This window comes from Harpegnathos saltator, unplaced genomic scaffold, assembly GCF_003227715.2.
Source record: "Harpegnathos saltator strain DR-91 unplaced genomic scaffold, Hsal_v8.6 scaffold406, whole genome shotgun sequence".
Classification (NCBI taxonomy): Eukaryota; Metazoa; Arthropoda; class Insecta; order Hymenoptera; family Formicidae; genus Harpegnathos; species Harpegnathos saltator.
The window spans coordinates 762,756-775,460 of NW_020230213.1; the positions used below are offsets into that span (position 1 = coordinate 762,756).

Below are 12,705 nucleotides of genomic sequence, written 5' to 3' on the forward strand. Positions count from 1 at the left end.
AATATTTGCAGTGTTTCCAATTACGATGAGTGCAACTAATTTTGCACCGTAATCGTTTATGATAGTAACCGAGCCTCATTAAATTAAAAAAAAAAGTTTAAAAAGGCGAAATTGAGAAATAAACATTACGAATTTAACCAGAGTAAACAAGAATAATAATTAAGCGAGTAAATAATGCGACATACATTTTCTTGTTTCGCATAATTTCTTAATTTCTTTCTTGGAAAGTTTGATGGGAATTAGAGATTAGAAAAATGATACAGAAATATTTAGAAGCCTAATATGATGTATTCCATCGTTTTTGAAATAGATCACTTCTGCAAAAATATGAACCGGAAACGCAGCATAAATTATTGATTGCAGCTTAATCGATAATAACTATTAAGCGACATATTTTCGATACATAATCTTGTGCTTTGACGTCTCTTTTATCAAAAATAACGTTTGTTTTTCGAAGTGTTTAAAGCTTATAAGCAAATCAGAAGACACGTCATTTTTTTCGACAGAGTTCAGAATATGAACATTCTACACTCTAATGAGGAATTTACGATGAGGTTTGGCTCTTGTCATAAACAATTTCGATGTAAAATTAGTGGCACTCATTATAATTAGGAGCATTACAAATTAGGGTTCCACATCGGTAAGAGTGACATCGATATTTGATATCGAAATTAACATCGAAACTTAATATCGATATTCGATATTAAGTTTCGATAAATAGACTGTATAAAATTGATATTTACTTGACATCGATGTTTTTATTAAAAATCATTCTTTTATCATATATTACTATATATTATACACAATTAATTTCTTTTTATTTAATGCATAAAGATTACGATATAATAAAAGAATTATGCAATAAAAGAATTACACAAGCAAATATTGTTAACAGAGCATAAAAAATTTATAGCAATGTGCACTTATCATAGATATTTTGATTAAAAAATACAAGTTATAGAACAAGAAAAATGAGAATAGACGATATAAACAGGACATATCTCAATTCTTATAAGTTCCATAAACTCTTATTTACGGATTGTAAAAGTAATATCACAGTTGATTATTTCTTGACCGTAAGGAGAATAGTCAACTGTGTGATTGGTTAATTTTCTTACTGTTTACGTTTTTCTTATTTACTCATAGGTGTTTTCTTTTTAGCTGCAATGTCTGCACTATCTTGCAATTTTTCTCTTCCACTTTTCTTTTTAAACTATTTACTTTTTAAACTAGAACTTGTCTTAAAGTTATGATTTTTTTCATAAATGGGACATATATGTTCTACGAAAGAGTTAAATGTATAAAAACAGAATATCGGAGGAAAACATCGATAAAATATCGATGTATCGTAAGGCCTTACATCGATGGAAAAATATCGAAACATCGAAAACTAACCATCGATGATCACTTGACATCGATATTTTTTGCGGATTCCTACTGCAAATATCATTATCGACAAAATCAACGAGTGACTTTTTCGACAACTTCTGCATTATCCGAATGGGGGCAGGCAACCCGTCGTATCGACCTGTATATTAATGTTACACCCTGTACACTTCGTATTTAAAAATATGATAGCTATCGAGCCGCTCAGTGAGCATATGCATAGGAGCTCGCAGTCTCGTTAATTTGGCGTATTCATCAACTCGTTAAGAAAGAAACGTCGTGAATTCTGTGCAAACGAGTACGTACTCTGTGCAAATTGTAGAACGTCGTCCTGTCGAAGCTTGGAAACTCATTTCGTATCTCGCCTTTCATATTGCGCGTTTCGCCGCGTTGTTTCAATCGCGCTGCATAGACAAGAAAAACAAATCTGTCTCCTCCCCGAGGGAAAAGTGAAATTGTACTAAAACACGTAAACCGACGAAAAAGTTCGTCGTTTCTCAGCTGGGAAACGCTCGGCGCGTTCTCTTCACGCGTCGGCGTCGTCAATTTCAACGTTCGCGTCCGCTTCGTTTCGTCATGAACGGCCGAATCGTACCGCACCGTTTTCACCAGACGATACAATCGATGTAGTTCCGCGCCGCAGCTGCGTTCCGAGTGATTAATTAAAGTGGATAATGTAACTAGAGCGGAATCAGCCAATCATTTATCGCTGGAATCGCACAATTCCGACAGTTGACGACGCGGCCGACATATGGAAGTGATACATCAAAGGGCAAAGGATCACGGTTTACATACGGTAGCCTTCGGTGGCGCGGTATCGATCATGCATCATCTTTTTTTTATTCTTTCCCGGGACCCTTATACAGTTCGCTATAATTAGACGGTGCGTACGATGCGCGTACGATCGCCGGTGCGAGGGAGCTCGAGATGAAAGATAAACAACGAAATTACTTAACGCTTCGGCTGCGACGTCATTCGTCGCTTACATTTACAGAAAGAAACGAGAAAAACGCGATAACAGCTCGCTCTCCCGCCGAGAGTAGGGCAAGCTGTGCTTTTTTCTGTTGAATCGATTCGCACCTGCTGATTCAGATCAACACGCGTTTTGTTCGCGAATTCATCGCTCGCTATTCCGATGATTCGCATTAGTGTTGACTAACCACGTGGCATTTCAAACGCGAGGATGTCGCTGAATCGCATACATATTTTTTTTATTAACGAGAATCGCGGGGAAAGGTAATAAACGGAAGAGAATATTTTTCTTGTGACAGTCGTGTCGAAAAATTCAAAAACAGCAGAATCTTTCCATCTCGTTTTAAAAAGTACAGTCTCGAGTAATCAGTGTACATTTGTCTTAAGTTTTATCTTCCCGCGATGATCCTTCCTCATTAGGAAGTTATTTTCGAGCCATTAGCCGCGTCTTCTACTCACTTAATGATAGACATAAATAATTAAGCGACACTTACTGCGCTCCTCCCAATATCTCGCTAAGAGATTCGCCAAGGCCGGCGATCCGTACTCCTCTCGTTGCAGCGTACTCGGCCCAGTCTGCAACTAAAAACCAACAAAACTTGTTAACACGTTGACCATCACGCTGATTTCCATTGATCATTTCAACACTCGATTCGCGTTTCAATCGTCACAGATAATTGCGATAAATGCGAATTGCGTGTGTTTATCAGCTCGTTTCATTGGCTCTCTATCGACCATGTATTGAATCTGTTATACATACTTAATTGCGTTTTATATATTACCAAACGCGTAAACAGTAAAATAGTAATAGCAAAATAAATCATAGTAAATTAAGAACAAAAAATAAGTTAGTGAGAATATTATAATTAGTATTATAATACCGGTAGTATTACAATATCGGTCATATCACATCGCTGATCATCGTGGCAGTCGACGTGTTAATCGCGACGCATCTCGCTCTCGGTCTGAATTTTTCTTCTTGCAGATTAACGAAACGTACTGTTTATTAATCGCGAAAACGACGCAGCCAGCATTGAATCCGCGATTTAATATTATTATCCTGAGATAAATCAATAAAGATATCGCATGAGATGGAAATTCATGGCAAGTGTACAGTTTGAATTTGTAGCCGGGAAACACGATGTATTTACATATTTGAAATTAAAGGCATACTTGAAATTAAAAGCAAGCACGATCGATAATAATATCTAGTATTATGTATCGGGTATTAAATGTGTGTCCACAGTCATGTATGCATGAAATACCATAATTATAAACAAAGATTTTAAAATTACGCCCCCCTCGAGTAAGCCAATACAAGCCCGAGAGAACGTTTACTAATAATAATACTTTGTGATCAATAATAGTATCTAATATTACGTATCGCAGATGTATTATGTATCAAGTATTGAAAATATTTCCGTAATAGTGCGCGCGCGTAAAAACATCGCAATCATAAACAGCTCGTACAAAATTGCACCCCGCGGTAGCGGGATCCAAAAGCCCGAGGGAGTGTTTATCTATTTAATTAAAATTGCAAAACATACTGCGTTGTATACATTGCGATGTGACGCGAATCGAGATAATAGATAGATAGATAGAGAGAAAGAGAGAGAGAGAGAGAGAGAGAGAGAGAGAGAGAGAGAGAGAGAGAGAGAGAAACGTCATGAGCTTTCTCTCTCTCTCACCCGCGCGCGCGCGGACCCGCTTCTGTTATGCCCGCTTTCTTCACACCTCCCAATAGCTATCTTCCAGATAAAGATATCCATCAGATAACTAAAAATTTGTTTTCTTCACTGAAAACTTTGGTTACGTATCTAACAGATAGCTATTCTTCTAATGCCCAATTTCTTCACCTCTAGATAAGTTGTCGGTAACTTTATCCATGAGATATCTGCCAGAATCGGTTTTCTTCACCTTTGTAAAGTTTGTATCCGGCAGATAAACTTATCTGGTATCTGAAATAGGGGATATCTAGCAGATATTGATTTCAGTGCCTTGACATAACCTAAAAATTACAATAATATATAATAAAACTGCTGTTGCTATTGCTGTTTTTATGAGAATACAACATGGATTTATTACTCATGAATATTAATATTTTTGAACCTGATAATGATGATGAGGAATTTGTGAAAAGAAGATCCTATACAATAAGAAATAGGCCGAACAATTTTCAACTGTGGGATGACACAGAATTTTTCGAACGATTTCATTTGAAAAAGGATACAGTGCTTGAGTTATTACATGCAATTGAAGACCGATTGTTAGTATTGCGGAAATTATTTTAATTAGTTAATACTAGCCCGGAAAAGAATATGTCGCTAGCAGAATATGGTGATTTATAGTAAATTTCTAGTACACATTTTGTATCAAAAGCTAGTAGTATGAAGAATAGCCGTCTGTTAGATAAGTAACCAGAGGTTTCAGTGAAGAAAACGAGTTTTTAGTTATCTGATGGATATCTTTATCTGGAAAATAGCTATTAGGAGGTGTGAAGAAACCGGGCATAACTAACAGATAGCTATACTAACTTTTGACATACACACAGAATGTATTAGAAATTTATTATAAATCACCATGTTCTTCCAGCGATATATTCTTTTCCGGGTTAGTTCTACGACCAACATATTCTTCTGAAGTGAAGTTATATGAAAATAAATATTTTTGAGCCCATTTTTATTATAAACAGTTATTATGAAAATTGTTCGGTTTATTTCTTATTGTATAGGGTCTTCTTTCCATAAATTTCCCATCATCATCATTATCAGCTACGTTTCGGCAGTATTCACTGCCAGTGTTGAAAATATATAGTTTGTGTCACGTATATTATAGATTTTTAGCACTAGCAGTGAATATCGAAACGCTATTATCATCAGATTCAAAAATATTAATATTCAGGAGTAACAAATCCATGTTATGTTTTCATAAAAATAGCAACAGCAGATTACGTATTATTGTAAGTACAATAATTGTAAATTTTAGATTATGTCAAGGCACTGGAATCAATATCAGCTAGATATCCGCTACTTTAGGTACCGGATAAGTTTATCTGCCGGATACAAACTTTACAAAGATGAAGAAAACCGATTCTGGCAGATATCTCATGAATTAAGATATCGACAATGTATCTAGAGGTGGAGTAATTGTACATTACAAAGATTTGAATTCGGTGGTGATGAATTTTATACAGGGTAGCCCACGTAAAGTGTGACAACCCAAAAACCCTAAAAATATTTGTCGTATCCAAAAATTATTCTAGACAAAGTTTTATATATTCTTTCTAACTATAACTAAACAAAAGCTCATCCCCGCTCTCCTCTCAAAGGAGGCGAGCGGTAACATTGTTATTTCAAATGGGATAAAATGTTACACATTTGAATTTTACGAGAAGAAACAAGTAAATTTCATCTGAAACATTTCTTTAAAAAATACTTCTATCAAAAATTATAAATATTTAAACTTTATAGCAAAGTACGTTCAAACTAAAGTGATAAAATCATAAATTAAATAAAAGACGTCATAGTTTTTCACATTTTTTTACTTTATTAAATGTTCGAACTGTTGTAATACGACAAATATTTTTAGAAATTTTAAGTTGTCACACTTTACGTAGACCACACTTACGTAGACCCTGTATATATATCCGGGATCTTTTGGAAACGAAAAATTGTGAAGATTAATCAAGCTGAGAAGAAAAGCTAAATACCATTTTACGAAAGTCACAGTTATTAAATTATTAATGATTGAAAATAACCACGTTTAGAAGCTTTTTAATCGATAACTTGAAAATTTACGTACTTATTTGCAAAATGGTGAAGGATTTTTTTGTTCAGAATGACCTAATCTACAATTATATGACGGCTATTGTGCTAACAGGCGGTGCCAGAACTACTCATGCGAGTGGGCCACAGCGTTTTTATGGGTGAGCAATATTTATTATATATTATATATCATTTTATCATTCATTTTAATATTTCTAACCGTTGCACTTTGTCTCTGGGAGAAAATAACTATGAAGATAGGATTTAAAATTAATTGTAGAATTTTAACCATAAAAATAACTTCATATAAAAAAGCTGAAAACTTGAACAATCATTAATAACGTTATTGCTATTGCAATTTTTGCAAAATGATATTTGACTATTTTTCTTCTTAGTTTGATCTGATTAATCTTCACAATCTTTCGTCTCTTAAAGATCCCGAACATCCTATATATATATTTATTTGTTCGATAGAAGTTCAATTATTCAACTCCATCTTGTTCGATGTTCGACGTGGCTGCAGAAACAGAAAGAGATCGAGAAATTACATGCGCAAAAGTCGCTATATAAAGTTTGCGGGAAAAGCGAAAAAAGAGAGAGAGAAAGAGAAAGAAGGAACGAGCGATCGACTGGAATATACATAATTCAGAGTTTGCGAGAGATCACGTGCATCTAAACACGATATAAACCACGTGTTAAGTTCACTCTCGGCGTGACGACGCGGCACGTGCTCTCGTTGTAATCGCCGCGACAGCTATCGCTCTCCATGCAATGAGGTTGCGGCCAGCATTATGTTAATTAGAACCTCGCATCGCGTCGTTCGCGATAACGGAGCTGCTGGTTTAACACCGTTAACCCATTAATGCCCGCTGGGACAGAAATTTCGCGGTGATTTCAATGTTATGAATTTTTATAAAAATGCTCGAAAATTTTAATTCAAAGTACATTACTAAGAGTTTTCGGGGTCGCTCTTTCCTAATCCGCTGCGAGAATCATAAAAAAATGAGTGTTTGTATTAATTTATAACGGTTTTTTTCCAAAAATGCGATTTTTTCTCGTCAATTTTTTTTTAAATCATGGATTTCATCTTGATAAAAATGTTAAATATTACTGAAAAATATTTCAATCGTGTCCTTAAGACTTGTACTTAAAATATATGTGGTCCTGAAATTTTTTGCAATTTAGTAATTTCAATATGGTGACCATATGTATGTATTACCATAGATATCGCCGGATCCTTGGGAACTCGGTCGAATAACTCGTTATGACCCAAATTTGGGGCCTACCACGTGAAAGAACTCGATCAACAGGACAACTTTTATTTTAGATAATTTTTCATAAAAATGCACTCATAACGAGTTATTCGACTGAGTTCCCAAGAATCCGCCGATATCTATGGTAATACATACATATGGTCGCCATATTGAAATTACTAAATTGCAAAAAATTTCAGAACTACATATATTTTAAATATAAGCCTTGAGGACACAATTGGAGTACTTTTCAGTAATATTCAACATTTTTATCAAAATGAAATCCATGATTTAAAAAAAAATTAACGAGAAAAAATCGCATTTTTTGGAAAAAACCGTTATAAATCAATACAAACATTCATTTTTTTATGATTCTCGCAGCGGATTCGGAAAGAGCAACCTCGAAAACTCTTAGTAATGTACTTTGAATTAAAATTTTCGAGCATTTTTATAAAAATTCATAACATTGAAATCAACGCGAAATTTCTGTCCCAGCGGGCATTAATGGGTTAAGTCGGATCGAACTTTTCCATATGATTCGCGTTTCGTCGTGGCGCGACACACCGCACTGTGAATTCCTAGCGTGATCAGTGACAGTGTGTGTGTATATGTGTGCACAATTAGCAGCAAGATTGAAAATATATTATTATGACATTACATTGCGCGTTCCTCTCATGTCATTTCCCTGACATTTTACGACTAGCAATCTGCGATAAGGTCACTCTATAAAATTTCTCTCTCTCTCTCTCTCTCTCTCTCTCTCTCTCTCTTGCTCTCTTTTCCTTGGAAATTTATTACGTTCAGTACGAGGTGCTTCGTAAAACGCGTCAGCTCGATTTTTAAGAAGTATCATGACGCAATGTGAAGAGAGACTCTTATAATTCGGAAATGAGATCAGATGGAGATGTTCGGAAAAAAGTTAATTTCACGTTGCACACTGAATTCATCCCCTCGTCCCTCGAAATTATTCTCGCGTCTTACGAAACTGCCTGGATGTAAATCCGCCCTTTAAGGGCGGATTTACATCCAGGCAGAAGAACAGAAAGCAGAAAGGCAGCAGCCAATCGTAAGTGGCGCTGATAGTCTGTCCTTCTCTTCTGTCTTTCCTCTCTCAAGAGAAGAATAGACTACCAGCACGAGTTCTGATTGGTTGCTACCTTTCTATTTTCTGCTTTCCTGCCCTAAGGACGCACCTGGGCAAAAAGCAGAAAGCAGAACAGCAGAAGCCAAGAGAGTGACAGAGAGAAAATCTGTCGCAAAAGAGAGACAATCAGCACCATTTGTGATTGGCTGCTGCCTTTCTGCTTTCTGTTTTTCTGCCCAGGTGTGAATGCGCCCTAACACTGAGCAACTCCTCTTCGGCGGAGCAACAACCCCTTGAAACGCGTCGGAGTTGACCCTGAGTGCAACCTGCAGGTCGATGGTAGATCGATACCGCGCTCGCACTGATGTTTCATCATCGCGATTGTGGTTCGCATGACCAATTACACAACGCGCACACACACACACACACACACACACACACACACACACACACACACATACATACACATGGGGGTTAAGGCCGACGTCATATCGCGGATCTCGTGCCAGGCGAGTCGGTTGCTCGTTGTTTCTTTTCTTTTTTTTCTCTTCATTCCGGAAAGAGGAAAAGCGTTTTGCCGTTGCCCGCGTTTCTCCCTTCATGGAAGCACATTGATTATTTCGCAGAAACGATATCGGAATACGTACATTCGACCGGGATCAGAAGCCACCAGAAGCGTTATGACTATAATAGACATGTACCTATTCTCTCTTTCTTTTTCCCCTCCCTCTCTCTCTCTCTCTCTCTCTCTCTCTTTCTTTTTCTTTATCTCTCATTCTTTTCCGACAAAATAACGCGTTTCAGTGATTTAATCGGGTTTTATGAAGAGAGGCTTTTCGTCCCGAAAGTCCTTGCAGAGCAGCTGCGCTTCCGCCGCGGAAGATACCTACGTTTAGCGAACGAAAGAGTGAAAGAGGAAAGGGGGAAATGAAGTTTCGCAGCAAGAGAGAAATGAAGTTTCACGGGAGAGGGGGAAGTGAAGTTGCGTCATAAAGCGACGAGAAATCTCGCAGATATAATTTCGCTTTAAAAGCTAACGACATGTCGCGACTCGCGTCGAAATGGCTTCGATCACGCTGGCGAAATCGCGTTTCTCGTCGCTCACTGTAGCCGCGAGCTCATAAGCGACAATGAGTTGCAGTTAATTGTGCAGTTAACGTTTAATGAGCGTAATGAAGTTCCCGAGTTATTTTATGTAAACCGTTCGGGTGCAATTGATGAAGAATTAAATGTTTTCCGAGAACATGTAATAGCGCGGCCTTACCTCGAATGATGCTAAAGCGACATCTGCGAAATCGTTGAACGTAAGGTTGAATGGAAAAGTGCTATCGCGATAAAAATTTTATCGAAAATTTGCCCTCCACTTGACCTTCCACTTGTGCTTCGAACTAGAAGCACATTTTCTTTTGTAAAAAGTACGAGGAAGTTTCATCATCTCCAAGTATTGCTTTTCTTCTCTAATTAATATTGCAGTACCGATCCGCGCTGCAGACAAGGGGACTTATTGGTAAACGTAATCATATGTACAGGGTGTGCCATCAACATATAGGTCAGTACGACGAATTGTCTACATTAGGACGACGCCGAGGTTGCCGAAAACATCACTCGTTGATTTTATCGATAATGATATTTAAAGTGTTCCCAGTTATGATGAGTGCAAATAATTTTGCACCGTGATCATTTATAATAGTGGTCGATCCTCATTAAATTAAAAAAAAGTATTTGGAAAAGCGAAACTGAGAAATAAACATTACGAATTTAAGCCGAGTAAATAAGAATAATAGTTAAGGGGGTAAATAATGTAATATATATTTTTTTGTTTCGCATAATTTCTTAATTTCTTTCTTGCATTGGAAAGTTCGATAGGACTTTCGATAGGAGAGATTAGAAACAATGGTACAGAAATATTTAGAAGTCTTATATACTGTATTCCATCATTTCTGAAATAGATAACTTTTGCAAAAATATGTATCGACCGGAAACTCAGCATAAATGATTGGTCGTAACTTAATCGATGATAAATATTAAGCGACATATAATTTTTTTCTTGCATTACAAAGTTCGATGGGAATTAGAGTTTAGAAAAAATAGTACAGAAATATTTAGAAGCTTTGTGCTTCTAAATATTTGATGCTGTATTCTATCGTTTTTAGAATAGATCGCCTCTACAAAAATATGAATTGACCGGAAACGCAGCATAAAATATTGATTGCAACTTAATCGATGATAAATATTAAGCGACATATTTTTGCCATATAATCTCGTATTTTGATGTCTCTTTTATCAAACATAGCGTTTGTTTTTCGAAATATTTGCAGCTTATAAGCGAATCAGAAGACTCTTTTTTAGCCACCTTTTTTCGATAAAAAGACTTCAAAATATGAGCATTCTATACTCTAATGAGGAATTTTCAATGAGGCTTGACTCCCATCATAAACGATTCGGGTGCAAAATTAGTTGCACTCATCATAACTGGGAGTATTGCAAATATCGACATCGACTTTTGTCTCAACGAGTGACTTTTCCGGCAACTTTTACATTATCATCCGAATGAGCGCAACCCGTCGTACTGATCTGTATGTCAATGTTACACCCATATGTACTTCAGTGCTCGATATAACGGTTTCAAAATTTCATATCGCGGACTTATGAGACTTACGGGGACGCGTCATGGTGGCTCTTGCTGTTACAATGTTGTTTACAACGCGAAGCAGAGTCACTCCGCCGGTACAGATATTGTGTGAATGCCTCATGGGCGCCATTAGTATGCATGAGAAAACTTTCCCGCGCAGAAGACACACTGCGTACGTCGTATTCAAGTCTTAACCCGTTCGGCTTCGTCGTCGTAAAGCTTTGCGTCGCGTCAAGATCTCCTATGATCGCTTCTGAAAGTAATAGCAGCTATCGCAAAGGTTCTTGCAAAAACTACCGCGTTGCATGCTATCCTACACGCTCCAAGTTCCTTGCATTAGAGACAGCCGATCCTATCGTCAGGTGAAATATGCAGGAGAGAGCATAGAGGCACGTTATTTCCCTGACGTCGGTTTCAAGAGCCGACTTGATTCCATCCTGTTTCGTTTGCCCATTTTTCGAGGATTATCTCGGAATAACAAAAAGGAATTCATCGAATTAAAATACTTTGCTGCACGTGTGTATATCCTCCGGCGGTCCGCTTTCAGAATGGATTTTAATAGGAGCGACGAGAAATGAGGAGGAATAACGCCATCGATAATCGATAGTAATGCGTTTTCGCCCCCTCCCCCCTCTCTCTCTCTTTCTCTCCGCTGTTTGATCACGTAATTCTCTTCGTAGGATTATAAAGGACACGGCACAACGTGTATGTGTGACGCGTAAAAGTAATTAGATTTGACTTACACTCATCTTTTCCCGCTCATTTTCGTTGATCCTTCAGCGCCGCGAACGCGGAAAACGCATTTATAGTCCGCAGAGCGACTTTTATCGAGACAATTTGCAGAAGTGCACACTGCACTTGTCACCCCGTTAACGCGTCTTCACGACTCACCGCCGGAGGAAAATAACGAGACAACAACAATAATGATTATTATGGGCGACGGACGAGTGGACAGACGGACGGCAGTTCGGGCAGATAATAGAGTAAATCCGGGATAAATGGGCATAGGAAATAGATGGTCAATTACTATAATTTTGTTAATATATGCTAGGCGTCAGCGCTGATCGGTCAGTTGTGAGTTGGATGTACCATGAGTAAGTATGTTTCATCCTGATGCACAGAAACATTGCTATTGTGAGTAAATAAATGTTTTATGTTTCTAGTAACCTTCAAAATGTTTCACACGTCGGAAAAATATCTTGCGAATACGGTTTATTTTGAGTTACAACATTAGACCTGGGCTGAAACGCTTAAAAAACATCATATTTATGTACTTAACCTCAAAATTCGTCACCGAGACTACGTTTTAGGCAGTATACGCATTTTTACGCAAACTCTCCAAATGGGAATAGATGATCCATTTTTTTCAGGGTTGGGGATAAATAGGCAGCCTACTTAACGGAAATAGCAAGCAATGGACGTCGGATCGACATTTTTTAGATATACAGAATGTTAAATTTCAAACGTAACAGGTAAAAAATCTCGAAAACTATGAAAGATATTAAAAAAAGCTAAAACACATGTTTTATGATTTTGAAAGGGAGAGAGAATGGCATTATCAGTTTTTTATTTGGAGGGCATTTTCGAGGTCAGTTGAAGGTCAACTTAATTTTC

The 12,705-nt window shown here is 37.2% G+C and overlaps 2 protein-coding genes across 2 annotated transcripts in view; one reads left to right on the forward strand and one right to left on the reverse strand.

Moving 5' to 3' along the window:
- The window catches only part of LOC105186571 (uncharacterized), a 41,272-nt gene that overhangs the window by 15,598 nt on the left and 12,969 nt on the right, over positions 1-12,705 (forward strand). The window lies entirely within an intron of this gene.
- Positions 1-12,705, reverse strand: part of LOC105186564 (orcokinin peptides) — a 29,804-nt gene that overhangs the window by 11,791 nt on the left and 5,308 nt on the right. Inside the window, exon 2 of the mRNA XM_025301278.1 lies at positions 2,853-2,940. Within this exon, the coding sequence (XP_025157063.1) occupies positions 2,853-2,940 (88 nt within the window). The remainder of the gene's footprint in view (positions 1-2,852; positions 2,941-12,705) is intronic.